Source organism: Magallana gigas, chromosome 8 (assembly GCF_963853765.1).
Source record: "Magallana gigas chromosome 8, xbMagGiga1.1, whole genome shotgun sequence".
NCBI lineage: Eukaryota > Metazoa > Mollusca > Bivalvia > Ostreida > Ostreidae > Magallana > Magallana gigas.
The window spans coordinates 27,404,965-27,417,320 of record NC_088860.1 but is presented as its reverse complement, the minus strand read 5'-3'; the positions used below and the strand labels follow the sequence as shown (position 1 = coordinate 27,417,320).

General features: G+C 34.9%; 1 protein-coding gene across 2 annotated transcripts; it reads right to left on the bottom strand.

Annotated features, from left to right (window-relative positions):
* Window positions 1–2,570: 2,570 nt before the first annotated feature.
* LOC105323126 (uncharacterized) lies at window positions 2,571–12,148 on the bottom strand. Of its 2 annotated transcripts, none has more exons than XM_066069553.1 (13): window positions 12,128–12,148; window positions 9,700–9,759; window positions 8,957–9,196; window positions 7,766–8,796; window positions 7,534–7,633; window positions 6,859–6,909; window positions 6,553–6,744; window positions 6,137–6,421; window positions 5,887–6,057; window positions 4,107–4,277; window positions 3,591–3,802; window positions 3,002–3,167; window positions 2,571–2,756 (listed from the first exon to the last, which is right to left on the bottom strand). In XM_066069553.1, the coding sequence occupies exons 1-13, from the start codon at window positions 12,129–12,131 to the stop codon at window positions 2,686–2,688; spliced, it is 2,754 nt and encodes a 917-aa protein (XP_065925625.1). In that variant the 5' UTR covers window positions 12,132–12,148; the 3' UTR covers window positions 2,571–2,685. The 2 variants fall into 2 exon arrangements, with proteins under 2 accessions (XP_065925625.1, XP_034327535.2); XM_034471644.2 differs by having other exon boundaries at window positions 6,251–6,421.
* Window positions 12,149–12,356: the final 208 nt, after the last annotated feature.

Here is a 12,356-nt window from a genome sequence, read left to right as displayed (position 1 = left end):
GAGGGGAGGGAGGGAGATAGAAAAGGGGGAGAGGAAAAAGAGAGGGGCAGGAGAGGGAGAGAGAGAGGAGGTAGATAATCAATTTCCATATTTTATACTCTGTCCCGAGTTTTTGCTTCCACCACTTTTTGATTGATATTTCAATAATAGTAAATACCTTTGTGCTCAAACTACGTTCATCCACTAATATGAAAAATGTCCTGATTATCTGTTTTAAAATGCCCCCTCTACCGCTTCAGGTTTCAATAAACATCCCAAAATTAAAAGTCTACGGAGATTTTGCATTGCATCAGCCATTAATAAGCCCGGATGGTAACGTTAAAAAATTGCGCGAGGTATTCCGAGTATTTCGGAATGGAGAAAAGATGTAAACATTTCCCGTTATAAACCTCCGTAAGAAAATTGTTTTCGTTCCTGTGAAATTCTATGAGTGAAAAGGAATTATTGTTCAATGAAGATATCTTGGATATATTCCCCTTCATCGATTTCAATTGTATTTCTTTCACAGGTATGTGTATTTTTATTAACAATCATCAAAATTGATGGAAGCAATAACATGGGACAGACTATAGCAATTATTTCAGGAAAATTATCATTTCTGTTTGGTTCTCCATATGACCAAAAATGGCATGTGTGTCACAAATAAAATAAATGAACGTTTTAGGTCCCCATCTGTACTTCCAAGTGCTTTTCGGATAATTAACATTACTAGTATTTCTGATGCCAACCTCCTTAAAAAGACATAATTAACTTCATACTGCACGTAGCGCATTGATGAACAAGTTTTCCGGTCAATTTTCCTACTTTGATGCGTCAAATCTGAATCGACTGAATTAAAAACGAAAGGAAAATACATGCGATTGGTTTGTGATATTATTCATTGTGCAGCAAGATTCATTAAAACTGGTTTTAATGTGAGTTAGATCGCTGGAATATGCAACTAAGCAAAACCATGAAAGGAGACGCAATCGTGGGCGAAAATAGTTGATATGTCGACAAATAATTGTATGTTTGTGTGACTTTTGTAAATGTTGTAGTGACTAGATAGCCTAGTGAGTGATGTATTTAAATGACGTATCTGCCGCTTCGAATACGCCGAATGAGCTGATGCACTACTCATAGCTTGTATATTAAGCTTTTATGTTAGTTATAATTATTCCTGAAATTGGAACAGCCAGCCTCGCCGTAAATGTTGATTGCAGACGAAATCGTGAGAGGACGCTTAATTTTCTGTAAAGTGAATTAAATAATGTGTATTGTTTATTTTTGAAGTTTAAACTTTCAATTTCATAATCATAAACTTGTGTTTTGTTTGCTGACAATTAAACAGACAGAACTTTACATTTTGTTAACAAAGTACAGTTTATTTCATAAATTCCCGATCTATAGATAGTGTTAAATAAGAACAGTTGAGAAAAATAAGATCCGGCAAAAATTTAATGATGAAGATATTAAAGAAATTTTTCGACCAATCAGAAGCGCCAATATCTTATCAAACTAACAAATATTAAATGATTGTATTATCGATTTAAAGCCATTATACTAATATATACGCTCTTTTTCAGGGATATGAATACTAGTAATTGATGGAACAGTCATAAATTTAGTGCGCTTCTGCGGCTTAAAATATAGTACTACCAGAAACTTTGCCGGGAAGACACTTTTGTGGGAACGAAAAGATGGTTTTATGATTATTTTCAAAAGTACATTTAAGAAATGAACTCAATGTTTACCCAAGTTATACTCGTATAACCTGGGTTGGGGCAATTTACGCTTTATAATCTGCAAAGCAGATTATAAAAAGGCGTAAATTGCTCCAACCCAGGTTATACGAGTATAACTTGGGTAGATATTGAGTTCATTCCTTATAATTTAATTTTCTGTAATTTGCTGTACAAATTGAGTCCGTTTTACTTTTAAAAATGATATTAATCTGTTCAAAATTCAAACGTAATGTCAAGCGGATTAGTACGTTTTTGAATTTGGTGCATTGTGACGTGTCTTGTGGCGTGCAAACCAGGTTATACAAATTTAACTTAATTTTTCTATCCAATCAAATGCCGCGTTACAACCAGAATTAAATTATATCAAAATAGTTATGTAAGTTTTACTTGATCGTACATGTACATGCACAGTAATAAATCTATTCAACACTGAAAACCACAATGGCTAGGGTTACTTATAATTCAGGCATTTTCAGAAGTAAATGAAATATGTATGGCACTGCAAAATTCAAACAATCCCAACTAAAACTCGGTTTATCCTTTAGGATTTTAGCTAAAATTAATTGATAATGCAGTTTTGTTGTGCATAAAGCTGTTTTAATTCAATAAAAGTCGCGTAATCTTCTTAGTAATATTATATATGTAAGTAACATTACATACTTATACACTAGATAACATTATATAATTATACATGATAGTAACATCTACATTTTCATTACTAGGTTCAATAATAAATTTTTGCCACTTGAAACCTTTTAAAGGTAGTTGAATTTGTTTTTATTTGATTGGGGAGATAACGCAAAAATAACAATAATAAACAGATTTTTAAAAATTTTAAAAATCATTTTACATAATTCAATGTAAAGAACAAAAAGGCCATCCCATCCAAAAAACTACAAAACATCAAATGGATAGAACAAAGTAAACGTCATGAACTGTAGTTATCATTATGTGTGAACAGTCAATGCGTTTGTTGATATAACGTCACAAGTAGCAGGCAGAAGACCGTGATGGGTGACGTCAAAGATTTTCCTGCAATTATATAGAAAATGTTTTAAAATTGAAAAACATAGCAGAGAGAGAGAGAGAGAGAGAGAGAGAGAGAGAGAGAGAGAGAGAGAGAGAGAGAGAGAGAGAGAGAGAGAGAAATAATAATCAAAAGGAGAAAAGAATAAATTTAAAAATTAAACCATAAGATGTATATAAAGAAGTACACCATTTTCATTTTATTGATATTAGTCATAGAACTACTTGTATACAAGTATAATATATATAACCTGAATTGTTTTCAGCACACTGAGTGATGACGGCGGTTGAGCAGCCAGCATATCCAATCGTTTCGTCACTTCCGTCGTCACAGTCAAATGAACAGTCACACTTGAATGCATTCTGAATGCAAGTTATTCCCCCTGATTTACAAGTAAACCATCCTTCTGGACACAACTACAATGAAGACCGATTTATTAGATATAATAGGCACAATCGAACACAATATCTTTTTACGTGTATACTTGATTATTTTTTTTCTTAACTCACTGTAAAAGAAGAATGATATACCCCTCATCAAATTGAAAGTCAGAAGGGACAGACCTGTCCGAAATCTTTAACAGCAATAAAAAACAGTTTTTAAAAAGTTTGGCGTGTGATTTTTGGGAGGATAGGTAGCTAGGGGTAGAGAACCGTAAGAATTCCCCTTGAAAGATTTTTCCTGGAAACACCCTGGCTATATTATACCGGTATACATGTAATCAATATATCAGGATCTTTTTTTTATAACATACTGCAGTAACAGTTCCCTAAAATATACATGTACGGATAGATATCTTTGTACAGGTTATTCTTAGACCATTAGCTTGCAGATTGTACCTGTATGTACACTCCAGGGGCAGTTGCTGGGCACCTCTGGCTGATACATAACTTGTAGTCACTGTGCATTCCCGGACTGTGCATCCCCACACAGTCTTTCCCTCCGTTGGCTGGCGGAGGATCAATACATGCTCGGGAACGTGACTGTTTCCCTCCACCGCACGTGACCGAGCACGTGCTCCAGGATCCCCACTGACTCCAAGCACCATCAACTTTATGAGAAAATAAATCCGAGTGTTACAATTAGTTGGATTAGGAAGGTTTATTCTGAGGAAATACTATATAGTAGTCATGATATCATTTCTGGCCAATGCTTTTATTAAATTAATAAAATATCTGAACCATATTCTGGCGCTAGCCTCTTAATGGCTTCTAGACTAGACATAGAAATTCATTTTTGTTTTTAATGTGTTTTGGGGTTTGTTTATTTTTTTTTCCATTAATTTTTTATTATCAAAATACAAACACATCATATTTTTTTTTCAAGAATACTTCTGTTACAAGAATGAAACCTACTGATGCAGACATTGGTGTTGCAAGTTTTATTTTGAGAGGGTGATCCTGCACAATTAGCGCCGCCATACTGTGGAGCGGGATTGCTACAACTGCGCGTGCGCACCTGTGTTCCTCCGCCACAGGTTACGCTGCAGGTGCCCCAAGATCCCCAGTTTGAAAAACCGCCATCAACTAAAACATAATAGAATAATTCATACTATATTTCTTTTTGAGAAAAAAATGTTTTACGTGAATCTTATGAAAATTCCTGATGATAAAAGATAATTTGATATAATTGAAATGTGGATAATGTGATTCCCTATCAGGGATGGGGTCGATTACTTTAAAAAGTAATCGATTTAAATACAATTAATTTGAATCTGAAAAGTAATCGATTGCTTTATATCACTTTTCCTTTTTTTAAATCATGGTTACTTGTTTTTTCTTTAAATTATATAATCGGTTTACGTTTTGCCATGTTTACATGTTCATTGTTTAGAAAAGAAACAATACATTCTAGACAACAGACATTCTAGACAAACTAGGCTCTATAGACAATTTGTCTATAGAGCCATGAATTAACTTTATGTTTCCGTAAGAAATAGAGGGAATAATACTTGGTAGATGTAAATATAAAATAATTTTTCATACAATCCAATTTTTCTTTGAAAGTTAAAGACTTTCGCCTATTTACACCAGCAGAATCGATCTTCTTTTAAAGTAAGAAGTATTGAAAGTAAATTAAAACCATTTCTGTTATGTATCGATTGTAAACAAAACAAACTTCAGAAATAATAGTGAACAACATTTTCCACTATACTACCCAAAAATCAAAGGCTTTACACAATTGTCTTTTACTGATTAACAATTTTTAATTGTTAATGAGTTAGTCATGGACTTATTTACAATTAAAAATTGTTAATTACTATATTTAGTAAAAGAGACAATCATCCTCCCACGACATCAGGGGCGAGTTTTGATACGAGGCGAAATAACGCGATACCCTTTTTCCTGGGTTTTTTTTTTTTGTTAAAATCATTTTTGTACACCCATTTTCATTGAAATATGGCCCAATTGACTGGGAAAACTGCTGCAATGTCTATTAGAACCGTTTTAACAAGACCAAGGACTTTCGGTGGGATGTTACTATCTGGTTTGCTCATCAAAACAAGCCGTCAAACGTTGTCCCCCTTTCCCCTAATTCGCTAAAAGAACTTAATTAAAATTCATAGAATGTCAAAACTGTTGCTTTGCTGTGTGAGACTGACGCTGTTTCAGCGAAATAAACATCCCTGTGTGAAATCGGACGAGTGTCATTGCGTTCAATGTATGCATATCTATTAGCCAATGACTGGACAGTTAACCATGTGTAGACCCCGCCTTCGTCAAATTGGAGTTTATCACGTACTGTCCAAAGTCGAAGCTCTTGTTGAAATGGTTCGATTACACACGTACTGAGCATAACCATCGTTTAAAAGCGTGCACAAAATTAGATATAAAATCGGACCAAGCAGCTTTTACATTTTGATGAAATCTGTGTGTGTCTATGGCTATCTGAGATATATTTTTCCTTATTATCTTTTTGAGTTACGTAAATATATCCGTGTTTGTCATAAAAAAGAAACGACATTCATTTATCCATTTATTGGTTAAACAGAAAACTGTGTTGACATGTGTCGAACTTTTTATACTCCAAACTGTTACTAGTATATGTTTATATGTTTTTACTACAATGAACTCAATGTTTGACTTTATATGCTTTGATAGAATACTGTCGTTATTATACAAGCTGAAGTCTTACTTGGACAACTTTGTGTATAACAAGCTTGGCTTGACGTGGAAGACCCACTACAACTACGTCCACCATACTCGGGAGTGGGATTAGAACAGCTTCGCGAGCGAGTCTTTGTACCTCCCGCGCATGTCACTGTACATGAGTCCCACGACGTCCAAACAGTCCAACCGCCATCGACTAAACGTAAATTCAAGATATTTAACATAAATCAACAAAGAGAGTTACAATATTAATATAGTCCCCAAAATATCCATACCCACTTTGAAGCCACATTCACAATGCGTAACGATTTTTATGGGCAATGAGAGAAAATAGTTTTGATCTGACGTCCTATTATTGTAAACTGTATGACACGGATCCATTGACTTACTGGGACAAGGCGACAGCGTGCAGCTGGTAGAGGATGATGCGCTGCCTACACAGTCACTTCCGCCGCCATATGGAGCAGGGTTATTGCAGGATCTCGAACGCGCCTTTGAACCGCTTCCACACGTTACAGAGCATGCGCCGTAAGAACCCCATGAACTCCATTGCCCGTCAACTTAAAATAGGTAAAGGTGGCAGAATAAGTTAAAAATGGACAATTTTAACGATAATACAAACGAAGAAGCCATTATGATATTAATTTTCATGTAAACAATGGATTACGTTGAAGTGATTCACAGTTAATACCTCTACAAGTGTTAGTTGGTGTACATGAGACGGTTTCACTTCCAGAACCAACACACTGTTTCCCGTCATAAGCCGGAGCCGGATTTGAACAGGATCTGGTTCGAGTTTTAGTTCCTGATACTGTGCCTGACGGTGGCTGGCAGGTCACAGAGCATGCGCTATAAAAAGTCCAGGATGCCCACTGTCCGTCAACTAAATACAAAGCAACAACGTATGTCATTTTTGATATTTTTAATATAGTTACATGTGTACGTATAATTATCTTTAGTTTTTAAGAGTAATTATTGATATGTAAATAATGCTGACCAGGTGGGGGTGTTGCGCAGTCTTCATTTACCGATCCATCTCCGTCATCATCTGCAATAAAACTCAAATATTTTTTCTTCTTTTTTTCAAAGATTTTTTAAAAATTGAATATTATCCAGTAAATATATACGAGTCACAAAATGACAAAAATACCAGGGATTATAAGATTTCTTGAACGAAATGCTTCTCATGCAGCAAACAAACCACCACAGGACCAATTATCGTGCATTCGGAAAATGCTTGAGCTTTTGCAATGCAACATGAGTGATACATCTTTCCTTTTTCATGTCCCAATTTTAAAAGATTTGGAACATCAAACGAACTATGTATAAAGAAAATTTTGAAGCAAAAATGTAACATTGCCATGCCATGAAGCATCTATACTTCAGCTTTGGAGACGAATGACAAGGGTATCTTAGCAAATAAAAGATAATACATGTACTTATCGTATCCACCATAATTCTAAAGGACTTGGAAGAAATGAAAGGGAAAAGAAAACTGTAGAAAACAGATTACGATCTAAACTGTAAAAAATAACAACATCCGTTGTCTGATCATGATCTGAAAAGATTGTTTCACTACCATTTGAGAAGTCATTTACATGTATATTAATAGCGAATATTATAAGCAAACATTTGACATTCTGACATTCACAGTATTCATGACCACAATTACCTTTGTTTTGGTTTCCCGGGGTACACAGCTCCTCGTCGATTTTCCCGTCGCAATCGTTGTCTATACCATCTCCTGTAACTGTCGGGGAAGGGACGCAGACCTATGGAGGAAAACCGAACGTGTTCTTAAGTTTTCCCCCATTAAAATAGATGTTATGATATCAAACCGTGATCATAGCTATAGAGGAGCCGTATCTATTGCAAAATGCAATTCAAAAGAACAGACCACATACTGTATTGACTTTGGCCATTCTCATCCCAGTGGTAAATCCGTAGGTCTCAGCATGGGCATGGCCATATAAAAACCCTCCAAAGATTACTATAGGGGAAGTGTGTCGGACTGTGTGAGTGCCTTCAGAGACCGATATGTACCCCCCAACGAGGCTGGTTCCTGATATTGTTTGTAAAACAGCATTAGAAGGAAAGGCATTTCCATCTATTCTTAGACCAGAAACTTCGCTTGCCTCAACGATAAACATGAAGAAATTTGTATAGGATCCAAGAGAATATTTTGGAGTGGCAAAAGTGTAGTCTGCGGCGTACTGCTCTACGGGAGGAATGATCAACATGGCGGGATCGGAAGGTTCGGAAGAGCTCTGTTGAGACTGAACGAATTGGGTCACCATGATGGCTTTATCTGCTACAATCTTACAGTATGCTGTGGATGGAATAAGCTTCTGTACCATACCGCCTTTTTGGGAAATGGTAAAGGTTGACGAGTATCCCCCCGATATCGTAACTGTGGTGCTGTCCTCGCTTGCAATGAATTTGAAATAGTCACCAACAGTTCTCTTCGGGATTGGGACCGTAGCAAAGTTTTTACCCCATGTGTCTACTGGAGTCAACTGTTCAACCAAATGATCTTGGGAACCACCGGATCCAATTTTTGTCTTCTTGTTTCCAGAAAATACGGCAACCTTTTTGGTAGATTTGACGTAACTTCCGGTCAGGTCGCCGGTACTGACGAGCTGCCATGTGTCGTACTTGTTTAGAGTTTCCGTTACAACATTTCCTCTGTAGTAGTTTCTCCCGCCATAATTCACGGAGCCGGACCCGATGCTCTGGCCAATGGTAACAGTCACTGATGTTGAGTCTTCTGCTCCTATCACCAACATCTCGCACTGTCTGTACGGAGGGGCCCAGGTAATGACGTAGTACTCGTCCGACATGACGTCAACAGGAAGACCGACAAAGCCGTCATTGGAGTACTTCTCCTTATTTACTCCATATACAACAACTTCGTCAGAAGCTTTGACCAAGATTCCTAAAAAATCAAACGCAGAATATAGATTTGATTTAAAAAAGTGTTAACAGCTGAAATAGTAGATTACTATATAGAATAAGACTGACTAAAATGAAATCTCGTTAATTATCATTACAACGTGCGCATATCTATCTTAAAATTAATAATCACTATGACACACCTTTACTCTCTTTAGATGAGCCAATCATTCTTATGCGGTAGTCCAATATCAGCTGCTTTACTTTGCCAGCTGTTACCGTAAAAGAGGCCGAGATTCTCGGACTGGTACATTTTGGAGAATCAACTTGTACGCTAACCACAGTGGTTCGGGAGGTGGTCACAAACAGCTCACACTGGTAGTCTGACCCGAGGTTCTCCATGAATCCAATGATGAACTCGGTACCTCGATTGTCTGGTGCACCTATAACAGAGAATTTGTCTAGGTTTTATGTTAACTACACAGGCTAAAAATTCTTCTATGTGAACAATGCACTTCAGAAAATAAGCTTAATGAACATTCTTGCTTGAAAAACTTGATTTGTTTTTGTTTTCTTCCAGAAGATATATTGAAAAATGATGGCCCAACTGGGCCATTTTTTTAATTGCTAAGTTAGTCATGTAAATTTAATATATCCATCCAATAAAATATGTAAAAGGTGCTGTTTAATCCTACATGTATAATCAATTCATTTATTTTTTTTAAAGCAGTATGATAGCAGCAACGGTCTTGCACATAAATTGAGTAACGCCGGTTAACATCTAATATCGCGTATTTTTACTACATTATTTCTTGGATATCATGATACCCAATTTTGAGTATTTTCTCCAACATTTAAAAGTCACATGCAATTTACAATCAGGTAAATGGTTCGTTATTATAATACATTTAAATTTTACAATCAAGATCGGGGTTATCTTTCTTACCTTCAAGTTGTACTAAAGTGGAGCAAGCCCAAAGGGCGACTGCCACCCAGAGCTGAGCACCTGCAAAACACAGCGAAATGTATTTTTTGTTGCTAAAAATCATTGTGCACAGATAAATGGCTTTGTTGTATATCGACATATGACCCTTTGTTTTCTTTCTTCCATAAAAAAATATCTGTTTATGAATGACTTTCCATCTCGGTAATTATATATAAATACGATGGTCAGTTTTAGCACAGACATACATGTTCGAAAGGTGTTGTTAGTTGTGAAGTATATCACGTGTATTTTGACAAACTATAAGTATTCTTCCGCAATGTACACGTAGAACAAAACTGCCAAAATAACAAGACTACTAGAACTTAGCCTAGTCTGGTAACTACATACATGTATTTGTCTGTGAAGAGGCAAAATGAAATATATCTACATCCATTGAATATGTTCCCCTCTTGATTTTGGGAAATTGCGTCCATACTGCTTCCGATCACGACAAAGCCATCCAATCAGTGGCGACGAAGTTCGTGTTTAATAAGCGTTGTTCTGTGTATTAGGTGATAGCATTAAATATCAATAATCAAGTGATAATATAATGATCAATGTTAGTTTACATTGTCATACTTACTCTCTCTCTCTCTCTCTCTCTCTCTCTCTCTCTCTGTGTGTGTGTGTCTCTCTCCGTGTCTCTGTCTCTCTCTCTGCCTGCAATGTTCGCGAATGAACAGCAATTTTTTTTAAATGATAAAGAGCATTACTGAACAATCGCTTTAATGAGATTTGAAATTCACTCTCATACAATGTAATTATCTGTCTTTGATTAATGCTCTTAATCTGTCAGATCTGTGTGACGTAAAATAGTATTAGGGTTTTAAAAAAGGAGTCATTTTCGAGTTATGAACTTCTTTTGTGGGGTCACAGGATTTAACTGTTCTACAGAAGTTTTAAGGTCATTCCAAAAATAATCGTTTTGGTGCAAATTAATCAAATATATATCAAAGCTCACAACTAGATTGTTTTTAAGAATTAGATTAACTAAAACATTCAAAATCTGTTATAATTCTTAAAACAATGTTGTTGTTTTTTTGGGTTTTTTGTTGTTGTTGATAAAAATGGAAGTCACTGGAGATTTGTTTTATAACACACTGGATTGAACTAGAATTTTTAAGAATCATGATAAATTTTATAAAAGATAGACTTGAAGCATAAAATATCTATACATTTACATATATATGTGATTTGATCCATGTTTAAAGTAAATCTATTTTTAATGAAACATTTTTCAGATTGCTTATTTTCTAACTGAAAGTTAGATTCCCATAAATTATTTCAAATATTTTCATCAACACCATGAATGCCATGAAAGATGAATGAGATAAAAAGATAATCTTAATTGGAGCACTGAGACCATCGATTAATTGTTACGACAAATCTGTAACACCCATCCCATATCCCAAAACGGGATATTATAACGAAAGTAGATTGAAATGTGTTAACTAGGCCGTACTTCTTTCGGCTGGAGATTTGAAGTCCTTGAAAATGATTAACTTGGATATAATGCGACAATTCTATGACATGTCATTACTTTTTCTAATAATTGAAGTTTAATATTTGAAGTTCTATATTTTGTTTTTCTCTCACACGTATTTGATGGTTATCTAATTCTTGTAAAGAAGGTTTAAACTTATTTACATCTTTTCAGGATCATCAGTAAGAAAACTGATAAAATAAAAATGATAGAAATATCAGATTGAATAAAAATAAAAAAATTTGACACAAGACACATGTAGTTGTGATGGGGGTGAGAGTGAGGTAAATAATGTAAAGAAATTGGACTCGAAAACTCACAAATTAAATAGAAAATTACGAACATTTGTATTTCGTTACATTAACACAAAATGTACACCTCTGACTATTCTACGTAACTATTTGAAAAATGTCAAAGTTGAAAACAAATAAAAATTATATTAAAAAAAACTATTTCTAATTTGGCCGATAATTGCCATGTTAAATATATTAAAGTACAGTTTTAGATATATGATATCCGGGTTATTTCAACTTCAACTTCTGTTTCGATTGGTTAAAATATACCGGTATCATAACATATATTTATATCATTTTTAACATTTATATATACATGTATATATATAAATGTGATAAATAAGCAAAAAAATTGCCTATGGAAAACGTAACATGAAATAATGAGCCTATTGTTTTTCCTGATATGATTTATTTTAATAAATTAAATATACAACATGACTATTTTCATGTTGTATACATTTGATTTGTTAAAATAATTGATATCAGGAATGACACTATGATTTAAACATCAACGGACAATCTTTTTTTTTAAAGATGAAAATAAAAATCTGTCAATAAAAGATTATTACTATTATAACAAGTCATTAATAGGAGTGCAAAACTGACTACCTACCCATGTATTGGATGGTTTTTGATGTTTGGGTGTTTATGCATGTCATTTATATTTATATGTCCTACGAATGCTAATCTCTTAATGAAGAAAACAATGCCAAATTATTTTGCTGATGTGGTAGTGTGTTAGTAGGAGCAGGTCGATCACCTCTCTGATAACAAAGGGAGGATAATAACCGGATAAAGCTGATAGAATCCACACGAAGTTCAACGAGAGAGAGAGAGAGAGA

Bases quoted from the DNA above. Each gene is read 5' to 3' on its own strand.
- LOC105323126 (XM_066069553.1), bottom strand. The intron at 6,745-6,858 runs GTCAGCATTATT...CTTTGTATTTAG, and splicing joins CTGCGCAACACCCCCACCTG to TTGACGGACAGTGGGCATCC. The intron at 2,757-3,001 runs GTTATATATATT...ATATAATTGCAG, and splicing joins GTGTGCTGAAAACAATTCAG to GAAAATCTTTGACGTCACCC.